Genomic DNA, 21,584 nt, shown 5'->3' with positions numbered 1-21,584 from the left:
GTAAGTGGCAGATAAAAGACGCTGAGCCATGTCCAGTGGACTCTGTATATGCAAAGGCAAATAAATAGTTGGATAACTTTTGGCATACTACACAATAGAAAAATGGGTAACCATGAAGCACCATGGTTTACATTAGTATTCAGTGGTATAAGAAAATGCTTGTGAGTGTAAAGTTTGCTTATTTATTTTGAGAGAGAGAGAGAGAGAGAGAGAGAGTGCAAGCATGAGCGGGGGAGGGGCATACACACAGAGAGAGAGATAATCCCAAGCAGACTCCACACTGTCGAGAGCCTGACTCAGGGCTTAAACTCACCACCCGTGAGATCATGACCTGAGCTGAAACCCAGAGTTGGACGCTTAACCAACTGAGCCACGCAGGCACGCCAACCTGTGTTACTTCTTTTGTAATGACAAGCCGGTATTACTAACAAAAATCGGTATCAGCCGTTCTTTTGGGGTGTTTGAATACACCAGGTTAAGTGCTTTATGTACGTGATTTTACCAAGCGTCCTAGCGGTTCCACAAAGGACCCCTTCTTCTTTCCCATTGCACCTGAGAAGGCAGCAGGTGGGGCCTCAGGCACCCAGCCGGAGACCCACAGCCAGCGAGTGGGGAATCCCAGCTTCACATCTGGGCCTGCTTTAATGCGGAGTCTGCCTCTCGGTGGCGTTGAAGTGACTTGCGCTGAGGAGCCCACACCACTTCCACTGCCAGAGGGGAAGGGGGAATATATGTTCGCTGTAGTTCCCGCAGGCGGCAAGGGGCAGAGCCAGCATTCGAACTCCGGTCTCTGCCCCCAGAGCCAAGGACTCGGGTGTCCTTCCTCCCACGGTGCCAACTGCTCCAGTGTGGAAGTTGGTCTTCTTGTTCATCCATTTACTTAACAGTGGAGAGAGTCTGACTCACAGATCAGTGATGGCTACCAGATGATACTTCCCGTCCTTCCTCCAGCACCTTCTACAGATTGATTAACTGGCTTCAGAAAGAACCATGTGAAGCCCTGAAATCAAAGGAAAAAGTCTCATTTTTTTTCATGCCCTGCCACTTACCGAGCCCTCTCCTCTTTAACGACACCCTTAAAAGAAATGACGGTTTCAAACTTTCGCGGGTCTGTGGTTGTGTTATCGGTCCCCAGCTTGACATACAGCTGCAAAAACGAATAACAATTATTATCGCTTTGAGTTTTTATTTTATGTATTTATTTTGAGGGTGGGGAGGGGCAGAGAAAGAGGAGAGAATCCCAAGCAGGCTCCGTGCTGTCCGCGCAGAGCCAAAAACTAATACTAATTATTCAGTGCATTCTTTACCTAAAAGAAACGTTAGATGGAAGCTTAACGTGAGAAGCAGAGATGCTTTATTTGGAGGAGGGAGTTGTGCAGGGGGGGGGGGGGGAGGGGTGCCGCCTCCCCAGCTGGCAGGTCCAAAGCCATCCCTGTGGTTCCCAGGGCTCTCAGAAGCATCCGAGGACCAGGTGGGGCTAGAGAGCAAGAAAAGCCTCTGAGCTGTGGCCGTTAATTCAGGAAATGCTTTGGAGCATGGACGGACCCTATGCGCTCAGCGCTGTGCTAAGGTCTGGGCCACGTGGAAATAGAAGATCATACCCTCGCCCTCCAGAAGCTCAGCGTTGGTGGGGAGGAAGGAGAAGGTGCGGGTGTTTAGGACGCAAGTGATCTGCAGTCATTTTCTCTTGATCTGCGGCTGGTGCGACACAGCAAAATATCCCTGGGGCTCCGCCGTGGAGGAAGTGGGCGAGACTCGGAACTCAGAGCAGATTCCGTTCGTTTTAGCCTCGGCAACGCTCACGGCGTGGGGGTGTCCACATCCGTGTCTGTACGCGACACACATACAGGCGTGTGCCATGTCCGTCCCCTCCAGCACTGATCCTGAAACACGGTTGAGGTGCTGTGCAACTGCCGGGTAGCCTTTCCAAGGAGGATGATCGATGCCTGTAAATTATTCATTACTTTCACACCGTTTCATGGCTGTCTTTCGTTTAAGACAAGTCCCAGACGGAACAAAAAGAAAGGGAAGAAAAAAAAACGCAATAAGGAAATTTGGTCCTGTTAAGATTTTTGCCTGGTGAAAGAAAATAAAAGACCTAAATGCCTTTTCATTAAGACCTTTCGCATACAGTCCCTGTGTCATGTTAATTACCTAATGGCATTAGCACAGTGTGCTGTTCCCCAGTCCCTCACAATTAGTTGGCGAAGCATTTTAACATCCTTTACCTCCTTTGGGGCTCACAAAGCCTCCGTTAGTAAAACAATCTGCTAGAGCCTTATTTTGTAACCATTGAAACTCAGGGTCAGACTGAGCTGTTTACCCAGGATCACGTGCCATATACAGCACCTGTGTTGCAAAGAGGCCGAGGTTTGAAGACACAGCAGCCCCACTTTGGTCCTAGAATTCTGCTGACCGGCTCTGTGACCACAAGAAAATCCTTCTACTTTCCTGGGCTGCAGTCCCTTCATATGTGATAAGCGACCAACTCGTCCTACATCTGTGCCACACACTTTCTCAACTCTGCATGCATTTATGCACTTAATCCTGACAGTGATCTTATGATCCCCATTTTATAGAAGGAAGTTAAGTAATTTGCCTAAGGTCATGCAGAGCCCATATTAACGCCTACAACCATAGGGGTTAATGAGAAGAAGGTACGTTGGAATAATGATTGTGCCAGTCAGCATAGCCCTGGTTATGCTGAAGTAACAAACATCCCACCAAATCTCAGGGTCTTAAAACAGCAAATAGTTTTCACTCACATTTCTTGTCCCCCTGGGAGGGTTGGGAGAGTGGAAGGGTACCACTGTGCATCATCCTCACTCAAGAGCCCTGGTTTAGGGGCACCTGGGTGGCTCAGTTGGTGAAGCATCTGGTTCTTGATTTGGGCTCAGGTCATGATCTCCAGGTTTGTGGGTTTGAGCCCAAATTGGGCTCTGTGCTGACAGCGTGGAGCCTTCTTTAGATATTCTGTCTCTCTCTCGCTCTCTCTGCCCCTCCCCCTCTCTCGCTCTGTCTCTCGAAGTAAATAAGCATTTTAAAAATGTTTAAAAAAAGAACCCTGGTTGGGGCACCTGGGTGGCTCAGTCAGTTGAGCGTCCGATTTCGACTCAGGTCATGATCTCGCACCCGTGGGTTCGAGCCCCGCATCAGGCTCTGTGTGGACAGTTCAAAGCCTGGAGCCTGCTTCGGATTCTGTGTCTCCCTCTCTCTCTGCCCCTCCCCTGCTCACACTCTGTCTCTCTCTCTCTCTGTCTCTCAAAAAAGAAAATAAAACTTATAAAAAAATTAAAAAAAAAAAAAGAACTCTGGTTTAGAAGGCTGCCCCAATGTCCTTGACTGATAATTGACACAGAAGGAGGGGGGAATAAAAAAAGACAAGGAGTGTGATTGTTCAGGCTCTTAAAGCCTCTTCTCGGAAGTGAAGGAAGTGAATCGTGCTCCTTCACTTCTGTTCACATTTAGTTGGCCAAAAGCAACGTGAAATGTACAGGTAAGTGCAATCCTCCCACCTGCTTGGATCCTGTGGTACTAAACACAGCTGGCAGACAGCACCGGGGACCTCTCCCAGGGACCTGCCTTACAAAAACTCACGGGAAAAGGCATCAGAGCTCAAATGCTCCTCTCAAGTGCTGGACGCTGTTTCTCCTCTTGCCTCCTTCCGGTTTTTCACATGGCCTCTGCTATTAGCATCATCAGTTGATACTATATAGTGTTAACTTCAAAGTTAAAGTTAAATCCGGAAACCCGATTCTTCACCAGGGATGAGGACTGTTTCTTTAGCCACAGACAGTCTTCCATGGCTGCCTTCCTAGAATCTGATTTATTTCAATATTTCTATATTTTCAACCCATCGCAATTTTACCTTCCTATTTAAATAACTTTGTACGATCTTATAGTTTGTTAGGAAGAGCAAACACGAACACTCAGTTTTGTACGTGGAATCGTTCATTCGTTTATTCTTTCAGAAAAGGGGGGCAGGGGAGTCACGTTTTTAAGCCCAACTGTTTACAAGGCATGAATCTCCAGGCGTAGTTCAAGGGTCAGCTGTATTGTATTCTACCATTTGAATTTCTTTCTACATAAACAACGTCATTTAACGCATAAACTAAAATTGTTTGAACTGCTCTGTACGTTAAGAAGGGATGTGGGTGCCTGTGGAAACCTTCCAACAGTAGCAGTCCTTTCTTTTCTCAAGAAGTTTCGTCCATGCCTGCCGTCAGAGGACCCTCTGGCGTGGACCCTGTGAGATCACTGAGAGCAACCTATATATCAAATTTTGGTGAAGATTTTTAAAGAGCTGTAAATGGGGTCCTACCATTTTCTTCCTGCATGCCATTGGACGAACCCGCTCAGCCCTGGGATGGGAGCGCTCTGTTCGGAGACGGCTCTGGGGATAGGAGGGCAGGAAAGAGTTTTCATCAAGGGAGTGACAGAATGACAAGGTCGCATTTGCGTTTGTGATAGCCGTGTAGAGCACAGGCTAGAGGAAGGTCAGGCTGGAGCAGGGACTCTGAACCAAAGCACCGAAGTATGCTGAAGTAGAATGCTAGCGGGAGGAACAGAAAGAAGGAAACTGAGTGGAAATGAAAATACTTGGGTTGGAAAAGGAGTGTACCAGAGAGAGCGGAATCTATGGTGGATCCCAGGTTATGAACTAGGGGGCAGACAACGATGTTGATTGCCATTCTCTGAGGCAGGTTGTATAGAACGAGCAGGCTTAGGGAGGAGGGTGATAAGGACCCTTAAAATTTCAGATAGAAGACTACGGGAGTTTGGGGGAGGAAGAGAATCCTTCCAGCTACCAGGAAATCTAACAAGGCTTCACGGAAGAGGTTGCATATGAATGGGCAGGAGTTGAACTTACAGAGTTGGAAAGGTTGGGGCTGCCGCCGAGGTCAAGAGTGTCTGCTCTGGCCTTATGCGCGTCTTTTCGTTCACCTATGTCAACAGGTATGTGAGGTCAAGGACGAAGCATGATGTTGACATGCGGATCGGAATCCACTCGGGCTCAGTGCTGTGTGGCGTGTTGGGTCTGAGGAAGTGGCAGTTTGATGTCTGGTCTTGGGACGTGGACATTGCAAACAAACTTGAGTCTGGAGGAATCCCTGGGTAAGTCAAAAGCAAAGCCCTTTTCTTGTTTAACCCTTTTCGTTTGCTCCCTTTGCGATCGTTTTCCTTGTGCAGAATTTAGAGGTCTCCATCTAAGAAACCGTCGTTTGGGCGGAGACAGAACGTTAAAACTTCACACAAACGTTGGTTTTCAGACTTGAGTTCACGCTGAAATCAGCAGAGAAGCGTTTTAAAAACGGTGGTGTCCAGACCCCATGTCAGTTCATAGAAAGCGAAATGTGTGCAGAATCTGTAACTTCTTAAAGCACTTCTCCTGGGCAGCCAGGGATGAGACCTCCTGACCTTCTTTCTATACGACCTTACCCTCCCTTGAAAACTCAGCTCTCCAAATGTGAGCAAGACCAATGGGTATGGAATCCTCAAAGGTACTAGTGGCCTGGAAGGGGTCAATGAACCCTGGAAAGTAGTAGTGAGATTCTGCTTACACACACGGGGCCTGATGAGATTTTAGATATATGTAAGCCAGTAAGGTGTACTGACTTTTTGCACACTCTTTCTTTCCAAGAGATGATGTGTAATAGGTAGATAGATGATTGATAGTTAGATAGATAGATAGATAGATAGATGATAGATAGACCAATAGACAGCCAGAAAGCTAAGATAGAACGCCTATACATATTCCTTTCCCCACCCCTCACCCCCAGCCCTACATTTGGAGCCACAGAATTCTCTGGTATCTGTCATCATTCCTTGCTAATTATATTTAATATCAGGTAACATCGTATCATGGGAAATAAACTGTGGGCGTGGTCTCAGAGAAAGCAGGATTTCCACTCTGCCCCGTACTAAGCTCTGTTAATCTTAACAAGTCATGGAAAGCAGGCACGGCACCTAGAACTTTCATTGCTGTGTCTGTATGCTTTCAAGCCAACACGTACCTTCTCTGAGTCTCACTTTCCTCACTATGAAAGAAGAGATGGTAATCCTGATATGGTACCTGTGATTTGATGCTCCGTATCCACGAAGCTGCGTTTTCTCATCTACCAAATGGGCAAAACCCACCATTGTGTCTGGGCCAGTTTGCACCATCCACAAAAGGAGGGGAAGAAATGCCTGTCCCCTAGAGCTGTTGGAAGAATGGAGATTGTAGGAGACGATCCATGCAACTAAGCATATAGTAATACCTTTGGCTACAAAATAGCAGTTATGCAAACTAAGTGCTACCCAATTGTTACATCTTATTTACGATCATGACTGTTTGTATTATTACATCCTAGCATTTGAAATTGCTAGAAAATGTTGGCCCGCCATTCAATATATGAGAATACTGTCTGAGAACTGATTCATTCCTTTAGAGGGAAATGTCATTACGCACACTGTCATCTGCAAATGCCTTACCCACAGCCTCGGGGCGGTAGAAAGGATGAAAATGAACATCTGAAGCCCAGTTTCTATCAAAACATTTAAGCATATATTGATTACAACTTCAGCAGAGGAATCAGTAATAAAAACGAGGATGCCTTCCACTATGGGAAACATAATATTGATTCAGTACATGCAAATATTAGTTCCCCCGAGTACTGGCAGCAGAATAACGAAATGTAGAATCCAGAGAAAATATCAAATGAAGTTGGTATTTAACTTAATTATTTTAAGAGAAAATCAACCCTCGGACCTAACGAAACCCTTCCAGGAGTTTCCTTTTGCCAGGGAGAAGAAGATGGCTTTCTAGCACCCAGTTCTGAGCCTGATCTGAGAAAGGAGACTGGAACATCCATTTCATAAAAGGTCAAGTGACCTCTCTGTTTTCCTCGGTTAGCATGACTGAGTTCCCAAGCGTTCACAAAATCCATCACGAGAATAATTTGCATTTACTCAACACATTTCTCGAGAGCTCAAAACGTGTTTTGCACACTTTTATTTTTAGTATGCCTTGCCTTTGAGATCGAGGACTATGCACAACGACACTTATTTGGAAAATACGGAGAATGGATCTTAAATGGTCAGAAATGCTGTTTCTTTACATGTCCTTTGCAGTGAGTTATTCCCTGTAAGCAGGGGTTCAGCAGGATGGGTGAAAAGTACAGTGTATTTGAGTACAGTGTATTTGGAAACGCCTCTTTCAAAAAATTTTATTGTTTCCTTGGCTATATATATATATTTTTTAGGATTACAGAAGCCAAGCAAAATATCAAGCATCCACCTTATTCATTCATACACACATTCATTCATTCATTCAGAGGAGCACTAAAATCAACCTAAGGAAATGACTTCTGAGCTGAATCAGGGAGTAGAAAATTATCATGTCGAAAACATGGAGTGAGCATTCTTGGCAGAGAGAGTGCCTTGTTCTGAGTTTAGTAGTCATGAAATAGCACCTTGAATTTGAAGAAATGCTGGTTACCTGATTAGCTGGAGAAAGCATAGGGTAGAGTAGGGGAGCAGTGTCAGAAAATGAGCTTTGAAGTGACAGAAACCAGAGAATAGAGGCTTAGAAGCCTGTTCAGGACTTGAGTCGTGTCCTATAAGCCTTGAGGATACAAGGAATAAACGACAGTGACATGATCACAGCGGCATTTTTGAGAATAATGTAGTAGGTTAGCACTTGCTTTTAGGGTATGTGCAGTATATCCATCATGTACTGTCTTGACTCCTTTACACAAATCGACTCCTATAATACAATGACCCTAAGAGGTGGGTACTGTTATTTTCCCATGTTTATGGGTGAGAAAACACATTTACAGAAAGTGTAAGTAGTTTGCCCAAGATCTCTCAGCTAGCAAGTGGTTTCAATCCAGGCAATCTGCCCAAACAGTCGGTGCTAATCATCACCACACTAATCTACCCAGACCGTGATACGTCACAGTAAGTAGTCTGCCTGAGTTAGACAGTTATGAGGACAGAAATGCTCTTCACCAAAGGATTTACCTTGCGAAGTTCCCACAACTGAAGTCTGATCCTTAAGCCGTCTATTGTTTTGCTAAACGAAACAAAAAATGAAACTTGGATCATGAGCTGGGATGGCCAGTAATGATGTTCAGATGAGTCACTTACCTTGTGAGTGAGCCTAGCCAGCTGCCTGCCTGCATTCCCCAGCTTTGTTCCCTGCTCCTTGACATATACGCTTTCTAGAGGAAAGTACATCATCGAGTGCTTTTCCTAAAGGACCCTGCAGGCAGCCCCGTGAACTTATAAGACCTGCTTTTGTTCTTAAGAAGCTTGTAGTCAAGTTGAAGAATCCAGGCATAAATATATGAAAGTCAAAATGGTAGGAAAAGGGGCGCCTGGGTGTGTTAGTCGGTTGAGTGTCTGACTTCGGCTCAGGTCATGATCTCACTGGACATGAGTTTGAGCCCTGCGTCGGGCTGTGTGCTGACGGCTCAGAGCCTGGAGCTTGCTTCCGGTTCTGTGTCTCCCTCTCTTTCTGCCCCTTCCCCTCTCTTCTCTCTCGCTCAAAAGTAAACATTCAAAAAAGTTTAAAAAAATTAAAATGACAAGAAAAGTCCCCAGACCATGAGAAAACTACTGTTGTTTCATGGTGATCTGGACAGTAATTGCTGTCGGGTTCAGAAACATATATGGAACTTGTTTGTCTAGTACAATAACAACGCTGAAAAATCACTGATTCTTGAAGGTTTCTGGGGTCAGTCTGACAGTCATAGGAAAAGCCAAAAGAAGTGCTTAAGTGTGGCTCAGCAAGGCTGTATCTTATCAGAGGCCACAATGTCCCTTGGGGTGAAGTCAGCGATAATGCTGCTCACTGATTTATGCTTGTACTTCTGTTTTCTTTCATTCTTTCTGCTTTTTTAGGGGAACGCATATTGTCTTTGAGAACTTGTCTTCACGGCACGCGTGTGTGGCCCTGATGTTGGCTTTGCACAAGACAAAAACCAGTGATGGCCTTTGTAGGCCCCCTCGGGAGTGTATAATGACCTATGCTTTGTGCACACAGGAGGATTCACATTTCCAAAGCCACGCTGGACTGCCTCAACGGTGACTATAATGTGGAAGAGGGTCATGGTAAAGAGAGAAACGAATTCTTGAGGAAGCATAACATAGAGACCTATTTGATTAAGCAGCCTGAGGAGAGCCTACTGACGTTGCCCGAAGACATTGTCAAGGAGTCGGTGAGCTTCTCAGACAGGAGAAACAGTGGGGCGACATTCACAGAAGGATCCTGGAGCCCCGAACTGCCCTTTGATAACATAGTGGGGAAACAGAACGTAAGTCCTGGCTTCCTTCTTCTGGTTAGCCACGAATGCATGCTGTAGCGTACCCCCAGCCCAGAGAGAACCGATTCATCTTTTTAACCTTTTCTCTGCTGAGCGTCGTAATTGCAAACAATTAAACATCTCTCCTATGATGCAGTTAACCTATGTATGCAATTTCAGGAAATGCCAGAAATGCCAGAGGGTTCCCCACACCCTCTTTTTTTTTTTTTTTTCTGACCTAGCTGAAAATAAATGTCCTGTGAAGGTGGATTATAATCTCCACCCCCTCCCAAAATTACTCGTGTTGGAAAAGATAAACCTGATGTTATTAATGTAACCACAAGAGTTGAAGATCATGTCCGTGAGAATACCATTTCTTAGGCAGCTGGTAGGCGAGGAGTTCTGAGTTGCCCTCTGAAATTCAAAATCAGGAGGGCACTGTTGATCTGGGAATATAAAAGCATCACCAAGTGATGGAGCACCAGAGCATTCAGGAGTAGCCTTCCATTTCAGAGCTGCCCACATAGTTCTGTTCCTATTTATTTATTTGTTTATTTATTTTTAAAATTTTTTTTTAACGTTTATTTATTTTTGAGACAGAGAGAGACAGAGCATGAACGGGGGAGGGTCAGAGAGAGAGGGAGACACAGAATCTGAAACAGGCTCCAGGCTCTGAGCAGTCAGCACAGAGCCCGACGCGGGGCTCGAACTCACTTACCGCAAGATCGTGAACTGAGCCGAAGTCGGACGTTTAACCGACTGAGCCACCCAGGCGCCCTAGTTCTGTTCCTATTTAATGCGGATTTGTATCTTAAATGCAGGGCAGGGCTACTAAGTGGGTACATAGGTGTAACTCACTAGTAATCAAATTATTTTCAAAATTATTCCTTCCAATACCAGAATCCCACTAAATCCAATGAGATGCTCGGACTCCAAGATGCACCGGAAAAGGGAGACTGATCGGGGGAGAGAACCAGAGAGGTTCAAAGGTGCTCTTATCCCCAGCATGCTTGTCCAGAGCCTGGGCTAAATTACCTGCCCTCTTAGGAGTTTACTTTTAATCATTTAGGCCAAGCACAGGTAGCCGAATTTGTGTCAGTTCATGTGACTCCAGCAGGCCTTTTTAAAGAAACAAACGAGAGCCAGTATATTATATAAGACTTGGAAATAGTTTATCAAACAAAAGCTGAAAGCGCTGTGCAGTCAGTCAACCCAACCAAGGTGTCACCAGCTTTATGAAGACGTAAAAGGGTTGTTTCAATTCATGAACCTGAACTGTTCTCATTGACTTGCAGATAAGAAAAATCTATCTGCCTAAAGACATTTAGAACGAAAACGGTTACAATTCCGAAAGTCTTCCCTCTTTCTTCTGCACTTGAAAGATGCCTGGGGCACCCGGAGGCCAGGTTAACCTGTCTCTTTCCAGTTCTGTGTGAAGAAGCTCCATACAGAACAGCGCCTGGGTCACATTCCAGTGGGGAAGGATGTAGGTCCAGCTAAGCCTGCGGGCCTTGTAAGAGTCTACATTTAGGTCTTTGCATTTCTTCTGAGTGTTTCACTTTCCCCCCAATTCTGTGTCCACACACGTCATCGCGTGATTTCACTGCCTTCCCTTCTTTCCATCTTTGGAGCGGTATGCAAGGTACAGTTTGCTGTTCTACAAAATAACGGTCTTGTATACTTCTGCAGTGGGTGCACGGCCAGCTGACGGTGTCCTCTCTGTTCCCTTTGCCTAGTTTGAGCTTGAGCCTGAATCCCAGTTATTAAGAGAGGAGATGTGTGCCTCACCCTGGATACCTCCGTAACGGTGCATGAAATTCTCTCTTGCGTTTATTGTTTTCTGTTTTTCTTTTTGGTCTTTCCATTTGAAATGCTCTCTATTTACGCTGATTGTGGAAGTCGGGGTAATTCCTGATGGTTCTAATCTCTGTTGTACCTGACCTTGCTACTAATAATTGAGAACCAAGCAGAGAGAAGTAGAGATGCTGGGTTTTAGCTCATGATTGATTGACCCGGTAAAATTGCATAGGAATAGTTGGAATATTTTCTTTGCTGGTTTCCTAAAGGTAACTTGCCGTTGTCATGAAGTAGCTGTTACGACGTGTCATCATCATCAGTCAAAAATTATATTCTTGGTGTTTAACCATACTGTGTATTTCTTGCGATGCCGAATTTTGCCTGGATACAATTCATCTGTACTGTCTTCAGCACGAATAATCTCAATTCGTTTTGATGCCTCCAGACTTAGAAGCCAGTGAATGTGTGTTGATATTCATAAGTAACCGAGTGGCACTCATAACATTTTGGAAATGACTGAATCGGTTGCAACGGTCACAGGCTAGGCTCTCAGAGTTTGTGCTTAGGCTTAACTCTGGGAGTCAGGGAGCCATGCGTGTAATTCAGAGACATAATGTGCACTTGGGAGGGATCAGGAGGGGTCTGGCTGAGCCTGCTCACTGCCAAACACCCAGTCAGTGCTGCAGAAAGCCCAGACCATCTGAGTGTTTGCATAAGACAGATGAAACATACTAATGCTTCACTGGGGGTGGGGGGGGGGGGTGTTCCAGCTAAATTGGCCAGATGTTTTGGCTTCTATTGATTCATAATGTGTGCTTAGAAATATTTTTAATGACATCAGTATGCCGAGCCGTAATCTGTGCTGTGTAGACAGCAGATGTTCAGAGAGTTACGTTCTCATGTGTTCATTCATTCAATAAAGATTAATTGAGCATCTATTATATGCCAACTACTAGTAGTGATGAAAGGGAAGGAGGGACAGAGGAAAGAAACACTTTGGAGGTAAAGTCAGCCAGGAGTTTATATGCTTCATGAAGACAGGGAACATAGACTTCACTTAACCATTGTTTTGCCCGCACTTACAACGGTATCTGGTAGGTAGCAGGGCTTGATTACAGTTTGTTGACTGAATGAATGAGTGAAATGATAGCTACAGGTGGTAAGGGGGAGGAGCCAGTCAAACCTGACTTCCAGGTGACTGGGGAGATGGTAGAACCGCCTTCTGAAAATAAGCCAAACTGGAATGGAGGAAGACTGGGAAGGAAACACTAGGAATTCAGTTTGGGGCATGTTGAGCTTGAGATGCCTGGGATGGATCAGGGAGAGAGATCCAGAAGGCTATGGAACACACACTTCTGAAGCTCAGACACGAAAGAACAGTGCAAGAGATGTGAACCTGGCCGTCTTCAGGACCTGCGTGCCAACTGAAGCCACAAGAGTGGCAGAGATCACCGTAGGGAAATGTAAAATAAAGCAATAAGAGGGCACAGGATAGATGTTGGGGGGCACCTGATGGGAGGTGAAAGCGAGTAAGAATCCCACGACAGACACAGATAGGAAGCAGTCAGCGTGATCAGGAGAGAATTAGAGGATGTGGTGTCACAGAAGCCTGCAGAACATAGCATGTTGAGAAGGAGGGGACAATCAACAAAGTCAGCCGTAACCAGAGGGCACAGGATAGATGTTGGGGGGCACCTGATGGGAGGTGAAAGCGAGTAAGAATCCCACGACAGACACAGATAGGAAGCAGTCAGAGTGATCAGGAGAGAATTAGAGGATGTGGTGTCACAGAAGCCTGCAGAACATAGCATGTTGAGAAGGAGGGGGCAATCAACAATGTCAGCCGTAACCAAGAGGCCCAGGGTGGTGAAGAAGGGAAACTACCAATGGGAATTAGATTGAAAACCATCACTGGTAGGAGGCAGATTTGATGAGGTGATGGGGTCAGGAGCCAGATTGTCAGAGTTGATACGAAAGAACTCTGGATTTCCAAGAAGAGCCCCAACTCCATTCCTCTCCCCTCCCTAATGCCCATTTCAGGAGTCTATCAGTGGTTTGAAACAGCAAGAGATGTTACCAAGAATTATTTCTGGGCCCCCGGTGGTATCTTCTGGTCCTTGACTAAACCTAAAGATAATCTCTTTGTTCTGATGTTGTGCCCCCTCCTGCCCCTGTGTCTGTGCCCATTTCGGTTAAAATTGCCGTTCAGCCCTCTGGGTTCTGGTATCCAGGCTGCTCTTGGATGCCCTGAGCACTTACGCTTTGCATCCCTGACTCTTAACAAGGGCAGGTGTTCTGCTCACTGAGTTGGTGTCTTGGCTTCCTGAACCCAGGCTCAGTTACCAGGGAAGCCGCCTATGCTCTGAGCCTCTAGGTGGAATGAAAGTAAGAAGACTAGAAGTCAGGAAGTTTGAATCATGGTAGACTATTGAAAGTTAAGACTGTAAAAGCGGAAGCAGGTCATGGGAGCAGACCGAAAATGAAGACTTTGACCTTTAGGGAGGATGTCCAGAAATTTCAAGGTGAGCTTATTAGATGGGTCATCAACATGGTCACCAAAGCTCTCGGAATAAAGACAGAACTTGGGATGTTAAGTGAAGACTGAAGAAAACGGTTCTTACATTAAAGATCACATTTCCCTGCTGGTTGCATGTTCTGTCTAAAATCTGCCTGTGGGCTTGGGCTCTTCTTACTCATCGAGTTATTTAACAGGCACCCAGCATTCTAGATCCTGGAGATCCAGTAGTGAGGACACAGACTTGGTCCCCGTCTTGCAGGAGCTTGCCTCTTACGGGGAATGCAGCCAATGAACTATAATAAATGAACTTTCTTGTGCTGCAAAGAAGTAGAGATCTATGAATAGGAGGTGAATAGAATTACTCAGGAGGATTGTAGAGGCCTCTAAAGATTCTGTTGGAGTGCTTAAAGGGCCCTAGATGCAAATGACCAGGAGAAGAGCTTTGCAGACAGAGAAAACAGCTAGTGCAAAGGCCCTGAAGTAGGAAAAGGTTTGGTGCGTTAGAAAAGGGTTATTAAAAAGGCCCTTGTCCTAGAACGTAATGAGCAGGGAAGAAAGGGGTATGAGATGAAGTGAAAGGAGACAGGAGCTCAGCCCTGCAGGCCTGCTGATTTTGGATTTTATTCTAAAGGAAGTGATCAAAGGTTTTGAGCAGGGCAGTGACATGCTGTGACTCAGATTTTTAAGAGATCGGTTTGACTGCCTTGCGGAGAATGGATGATAGGAGCAACAATGAACTTAATCAGACACACCGCGTCTTAGATTTATGAGAGGAAGCTTTCACGTTGCTGTAAAATGTATTGTGTGAGGTCAGTAGTAATTTTAACTTGGTTTTTATGACAAGCGATCGGCCAAGCTGCTGCGTCAGGAGCAAGCCCCCTCTCAGAGCCTGGAGTCTGTCCCTCATCGATTGTGAAATCCTCAGCATTGTCCCGTCCATCCCTTTCACACCCACCACGGCATCACAGTCCGACATTTTTTTCTGGTGCTCCTCTGAGCTTTCTAAAAGAATCCCCTGGAGAAGAGTACACATTTGCTGCTTCGTTGTAGAGATGTGTGGTTTCTACACCATAGACTCACTTGGGGCATCTGAAATTAATGCGGGCACTGTGGAGGTTGAAGACGTCGGTGGAATTTCTGCATTCCACACAACAAAACCACACGGATGTGCTTCCTTGTGCTTCCTTGTGGGTATAGATAAATACCCCCAGCATGGCTAGTGCTAGAAGTAGAGAGTCTGGGGTCAGGTACCACGTTGGGATCATCATTCATATTGTTTCCATTTAATGCCCATACCCACCTTACAGGATAAGTGTGATGTGCCTGCTTGACAAATGAGGAAATTGTGATTCGCAGAGATCGATTAATTCCCTAAAGGCCATGGAGCCAATAAATAACAGAGCTGGAATTAGAACCCAGTTATGTCTGACTCCAAAAGCCACATGCTTGCCATCCGGCCACACTGCCTCCCCTTTGTTGCTCGAAGGTCTATGCTGGGTTTCTACCTTCTACGTTGTTGCCAGATCAGTCAGTGAGTCTCCAAAGTTGTGTGCCTGTGTGTGTGTGTGTGTGTGTGTGTGTGTGTGTGTTCACCCTCTAAAGATGGGTCACCACTGATACTTAGAAATTTTCTGCGAGAGCTGCAGGGAATGACCAGATTTTCCTCCAGTCTGTCCCTACATACTAGGCAGTGTCTCGTCCCCTGAGTGTCCTGATGGGATCACCGCTTGCATGGAAAAGGCTAAGCTCGACAGTCTGTCATGTCCACCTAAGGATAAAATGACAGCCAAACATTCGACACTGTCCCACTTGGATCCGAGAATGTTGAGCCCAAGGGACAAGAAAATGTGGAGGGAGGAGAGCTGGCTGGGCTCGAAGCAGGACAAAAAAACACATTTGGGTTGTTATGTCTTCATCAGTTCCAGATGGAGCTTTTCTTAGATGCTGCTCTTTGTGTCCATAGGGAGAAAAGAAAGAATTCTCCTGTGGTCGCCCTTCTGATCAAAACCCTCACGTTGACCTGAGGGTCGCAGGTTCCTTGTGCTAAACTGCCGGTCAGTCTTGTCATCTTGGGGCAGATCTCTGCAGGACCCAAAATTTGTCCGAATAATGGTGGGAAGGGTCTGGAGGAAAACTCCAGAGAACTAAGTGGGAGCTCTGACTACTGCACTTAATATGTCAAGGCCTAAGGCAGCCCCTCTAGCCTCCAAGCCCGAGTGCCCTCATGTGCACAAGGGCAGGTCTGCCTGGAACGTCCCTTCACTTTTTTTTTCAGCACTGACATTGGCCCTAGTCTCTCAGCCCCAGATGCATGCCGGGAATCTGTGGCTGTCCTGGTGAGTTATCTACACTTCAGAATTTCCCCCTGCAAAGCCCAGGAAATAAGAATTTACCGAGAAGCAACGGGGATACCCCACTATGTACAGTTACCCTAGTATAGGATGGCGGTTGAGCATAATTACTACCCAGCGAACTGTCTTAAAACATCATTATCAAATTCAGCAACAAGTGAAAGCCAAAATAAATAAATAAATAAATAAATAAATAGGTACTTGAGGTAGAATCTTGCCTAACTAGAGAATGAAGTCTGTTCTCGCAATTGAGTTTCGGTTGCATGAAATGAACACCCAGACGTCATTGCAAACATCATCAGCCTTTGCCTTCTTTCCGGGTCCTGCTTTCAACATGATCGTTGTGTTCTGTTGAGTAACATTGATCGCTGGGGTTTGATGTCTTTCCTTCGGTTCTGCCCCCACAGGGCAGGGGCAAAGTGGCTGGTGCCTTTTTTGTGCATGCCAATGCCCACAAGAAGAGCTCTCCATTCAAGCTCATTTTACTTCTGTCATCCACTTGAACAAGTCAGTCCCCCCATTCGTTTGTTCTCTCATTCAGTCATTCGTTACTCAGCTGTTTATTGAGTAAAGGCCATTTGCCAGGCACTGTGCTGGGGACTAGGGGGGAGGGGGGTGGCAGGGAAGGATGAGAAAGGAAGTCCAAGCTGTCAAAGAGTTCCTGGTCCCTGGGATTACCACCAGGTCAACAGCTCACTGTGAACTTACTGTCATAGCAAGACAGCATTAACAAAGGACAGGGGGCAGAGTAATTGGGGAAGACCTTCTCAAGGTAGTGACTATGAAACTGAGACCCACAGACAAGCAGACGTAGGCCAAGGGTGAGGGAGCAAGACCCACGGAGGAGAGGGACGGCAAGGCCACCATCTTAGCCTGGGTTTCTACTGCTCAGAAGGAGCACTTATTTCTCTCTCTGCCCCCCCCACCCCACCCCAGAGAACCCTGACCTGAAACTCCTCCTCCTAAACATGCCTGAAATCTTGGGCCTTGGTTTTGAAGAGAAAGAAGACGTTGTATTCTCAGACTTTACTGCTTCTGGGGTAGGCTGCTGAAAATCTAATCGTCCGTATTCAATCTTGTATGCAGGAAATCACAGGTGAATTTTTCTCCATCCGTAACTTATTTTTAACCATTTTGACATCAGATTAAGTTTTGATGTTCACTGGACGGGACAGCTGCAGGCTTTTTGGATAGAGAACACGGAGGGCTTGGTCCATTTCCCCCCAGTGCACCTGCGCTCTTCTGGTAACAGGGTTTTTTCCCACAACACATCTCCCCAGGCAGCCCTTAGCCCTGACTTGGAAGACAGCCGCTGAGTTCAGCCCGGGAGAGTCATTAAAGGGGTCTGGTTTTTCACTCTGTTCAGACAGGCAAGTGGATTTGAAGCCTTCAGGGAGCATTGAGTGGATTAAGTAGGCAATTTGGTCCATTAACTTTGACTAATCACGCTTCTTTTCCATGAAGTTCCAGGGCTAGAGTGAGGTGGGAGAGAGAAAGGCAGAGGTGAGCCTGTGGCTCATGTGGAATTGGAAGCCTGGAAATGCACGTTAGTTGTAAAGTATACAACACACAGCCCAGGCTTCCCCACTGGCCAATAACTGGCTGAAGCTTTTCTAAACAAACTGGCTGGACTCGTCTTTCACCAACGATTGACTCGGGGAGTCACAAAATCGTAGCCCGAGGAGCTGGAACCCATGAATGCATAGGATTTCATTTTACGTTATGTTATGTTATTTTATTATTTTTTTTTTAATTTTATTTGGTGGGGGAAGCACAGAGGGAGAGGGAAAGAGAGGATCCCAAGCAGGCTCCACGCTCAGCATGGAGGCCATTGTGAGGCTCGATGCCACGACTGTGAGATCATGAGCCTAAATCAAGAGTCAGACACTTAACTGACTGTGCCATCCAAGTGCCCCTGCATCGTATTTTCAATATGAGAAATTTAATGCATGATATTTTAAATATGTGAAGGTTGGTAGGAAGAGAAAGCAAAAATATGGATTTTTTTCTCCCCTAGCTGCTTTATATCCTTGAACTGGGATTTATGTTTTATTAATCTCTGGGCTAATTGGGACAATGACTCGGTTAAGACTCTTCGTTGTAAAATTTCGTTGAGCTACGTTAAGATTTTTCCATCTTTTTTGCCACCGAGGATACTTAACGATTATTTTGGCCCAGTGCAAGGCCTGCGTATGAAGGGTTTTCTTTCCACACAAAACTGCATTGGGTGTGAATGAATGTGTATTCTTGCTTTTTAAAATGGTTGGGCATATGTGCCATAACCCACCATTACTGCTTCTCGGCACATGGCAACAAGGGTTACCACGCTAAGGTGATTTAATTCCAGCCCAGAGCAGACACTGGACATTTCTTTTGGCCTCATCTTAGCTATTTATGCATGTACTTATTTTCACTTCCCTCAGGGTCAAAAAGGTATTACCCTGATCCTTGCTTGGGCATCGGTGGAACTTTCTGGAAGCTTTTCGCACATCTCAAGGTCTCCCAACTGCTGTTATGAATTCCACGTTAGGAACCTCCCAGCTCAGTTATGCCTTTCCTACTCCACGACTTTTTTTACTACCTTTAGGCCCCCAAAGGATCTCCCACCATGACGTGGGAAGGGCTTTGTATATGTCATGGGTGGTGGCATCCACTCAGGACTCTGTGTCTTGGACTGATGAGCTCAGAAACAAACACTGGGGATAATAACAGCCCAGGAGAGCGAAATGAATGAGACAATGCCAGCAGAAAAGCGTGTGGTAGAAAAGTTAAGAGAAAGTGGACGACACAAAGTCCCAAAGACAGAACGTGACCTAAGTAGGTTCTTTGCTGGGTTCTGTCCTGCCGTAACTGGTGAAAAGTAAGAGGCTGGGTTCTCGAAGGTCAGTATGCCTAGCTCCATTGGAACCAAATGAATGAAAACATCAGTAACTAAATTTAATTAACAAATTGTAGAGTAGGAATCTGGAAAAAAATAGAAAAACTCAGACTGATAGACTTAAAACACCAAACATGAGTAATCTATCAACAACTCACCTTTATGATCCTTATTTCCTATTCCTACCTGAAAAGAACTACTTCATAACCTTAGAAAAAATAAACATTTAGGTAATTTTCATATTTTAATTCTCTTCAAATGTCCAAGAACACACACACACACACACACTCCACACACAAACGTGCTCCCTTCCCCGCTCCCCACACACTTTCATTTTTCCCGTGGTAACTGACCTTTCTGAAAAGTCTACATCTTTGATGTTTACACACACACACACACACACACACACACACACAAAACTGAGTAACTTAGGTCCTGATATGTTTGTTGATTCATTTCCTGAGCTGGAAGTATCCATATTGCTAGCCCAGAGGTCATTTGGTCAGTGGGTATTTGGTTACCTGTCCAACCACAGCCTCGATGACATTTTGGTCCAGTCATTATAGGGCTAGAAGCACTTTGATCCAAACCATTAATGTGTCAGAGTCTTTCTCCCCAACTCCTGAGTCGTGTCCCAAACAGGAATCCTGTCTCCCTCGCTGGGCTCACCCCATTCCCGTCCCTCATCCCAGCTCAACCCTGAGAGGAGGTCATTGCTGAGGTTTGTGTATATATTCCACACATTAGTATGGATGGGTATTTTAAAAGCTAAAACTTCAATTGGCAGCTTGCCTCCAATCATGTGGCTTCAAAGTGGCCACATCCCAATGGACGTGCCAAATTCTGTCTCAGCCAGTTCTGCAGAAGTGTGACGACTCCTTTTGATTAAGAGTGGCCCATGTGTGTAAATGACTCAAGCGCAATGACATTCCCATACTGAGATTAGCATCTTTCTGAGAAACTCAAAGGATAATATCAGAGAAAGAAATCCGGAATTAGCTTAATAGAGCTGAACAGAGCCAGACAAGATTCTCAGACAGGACAGACTGGGTATCAGACACCACTTGTCCTCGGTCAACCTGGCTCTGCGGTCTTGAACCAGAGCTTGGGGACAAAATCTGGGATGCTGGTGATTGCCGCCGAGTCCCCTGATCCTGGGCGCTCTGCCCCGTCGCCTGGATTTGTGGTTGGCCTGGAAGGTCAGCCACAGCTGACCGTTTGCCCAAACCTCATCCAAAGAGAGCCAAACCAGTATATGTTCAAGACCATAAGCCTCCAGTAGGATGAACTGAGGCAAGGAGCAAAGCATTAAATGTCAGGCAAAACACACTGGGGAGAGAGCTCAGCAAGTCTGGGAACTAAACCCCCAAATGATGAAAGTGTCTTCATGATCCAGCTTATCAATATTAGCTGAAAAGTCAAGAGCAAGGCTGTGGGCTTCAGATAAGTAGCAAACTCTAGAAAACACTTACTAATGTGGCATCTACGAGAACTAGGGGTACCTCCCACGTCATTGTCTTATCCTCTTAATCACAAACAGATGGAAATTTCCAGACACAGAGTGACCAAGACCAATGGGAGAATTCCACGCAACTTTTGTTCCTTATGAAATGTAACATCCAGATGATATTTGCAAACTTTCAGTTCTGCCTAAAGCTGGGAACCAATGATTGTCCCTGTAGCCTGGGCCCCAGACTCACCTCGTGTGCTCGATTGACATTTGGGAACCAGGTTACAGACAGTTGCTGGAATCCCACAGGGGCCAGCTGGAAACATCTGGACTGTTTTTTCAGCAGAGTTCTGCCCCTTGTTATTTCATTTCTTGGAGCAGAAGCTACGAGCTTACGAAAATAACTTAAACCTCTTCCCACGGCGATACCACGGAGACCTCTCCTGCAGTAAGGTCTCATTGACCATTCCTTGGCTGTGTTCGGAAAATAGATTACAGTCACGTAACTATACAAAACATAAAAGAAAAGTAAGTGATATCCCTAAGTAAGACGCTGTCAGGCCTGTAATCTGAATGTGATTCTTCCTTTTCTGTCAGTACAGATGGGAAAAGTTGTGGCAAATCCTGACTGGCGTCCCTTGCTTATGGAGAGTGGTCCTGCTCCCTAGGGCCTCTGTTCCTACAAGAAGGAAGAAGTGTTAGGGAGTAGGTTCTGGGAAGCCCCAACACTCAGAGCCTTCTCACCAGGAAAACACAATGTACCACATCTAAGAAGATCTCTGCTCCCCCTCCCTAGTTTTGAGGAGGGGGGGTGGGGGAAAGGGGGGGTTTTGTCTCTTTCAGACATAACCAACTGAGGCCCTGAATGCAAATCTTCATGCATTAGGTCACCTCAAAGCTTTCCTAAGAAGTGAGCTTTCTTCAAAAGAACAACAACCACAAAAACAACAAAAGTCTTCTTTTTTAAGCAGGTAGGAACTTTCTCTTCTGGGGGTTGGATTGGGGTTTTACTAAACAGAAGAAGAAAGAGCTTTCATGTGTGCAGCTGGGGGCTCTTATTTGAGCTTAGGGTTCCCGCAATTTCTTCCCACGTTTGTGTGGTTGTAGGATGCAGGAAGGGGGGTAGGAACCGGAAGGGAAAACCTCTGTCTTTTCCACAACCCGGACCACGCAGGCAGCAGGTTTGAAAGAGAGCTATGAAGGCCTCCAAGGCAGGCACAGGGAAATGCTGCCATCAAGGCAGTGGGGGGGCAAAGCAGAAGTTAGCTGAGCAAGCCATGGCCCTACCTGCTTCTGCATGCAG

General features: G+C 45.8%; 1 protein-coding gene across 3 annotated transcripts in view; it reads left to right on the top strand.

Moving 5' to 3' along the window:
• Nucleotides 1-21,584, top strand: part of ADCY8 (adenylate cyclase 8) — a 226,175-nt gene that overhangs the window by 111,755 nt on the left and 92,836 nt on the right. For all 3 annotated transcript variants that reach the window (XM_058699093.1, XM_058699092.1, XM_058699091.1), the window contains exons 6-7: nt 4,957-5,115; nt 9,029-9,299. In XM_058699093.1, the coding sequence (XP_058555076.1) occupies nt 4,957-5,115; nt 9,029-9,299 (430 nt within the window). The remainder of the gene's footprint in view (nt 1-4,956; nt 5,116-9,028; nt 9,300-21,584) is intronic.

Source organism: Neofelis nebulosa, chromosome 14, assembly GCF_028018385.1.
Source record: "Neofelis nebulosa isolate mNeoNeb1 chromosome 14, mNeoNeb1.pri, whole genome shotgun sequence".
Classification (NCBI taxonomy): Eukaryota; Metazoa; Chordata; class Mammalia; order Carnivora; family Felidae; genus Neofelis; species Neofelis nebulosa.
Note: the sequence above shows the minus strand (reverse complement) of the source record. Positions and strands in the feature narration are given on the sequence as shown.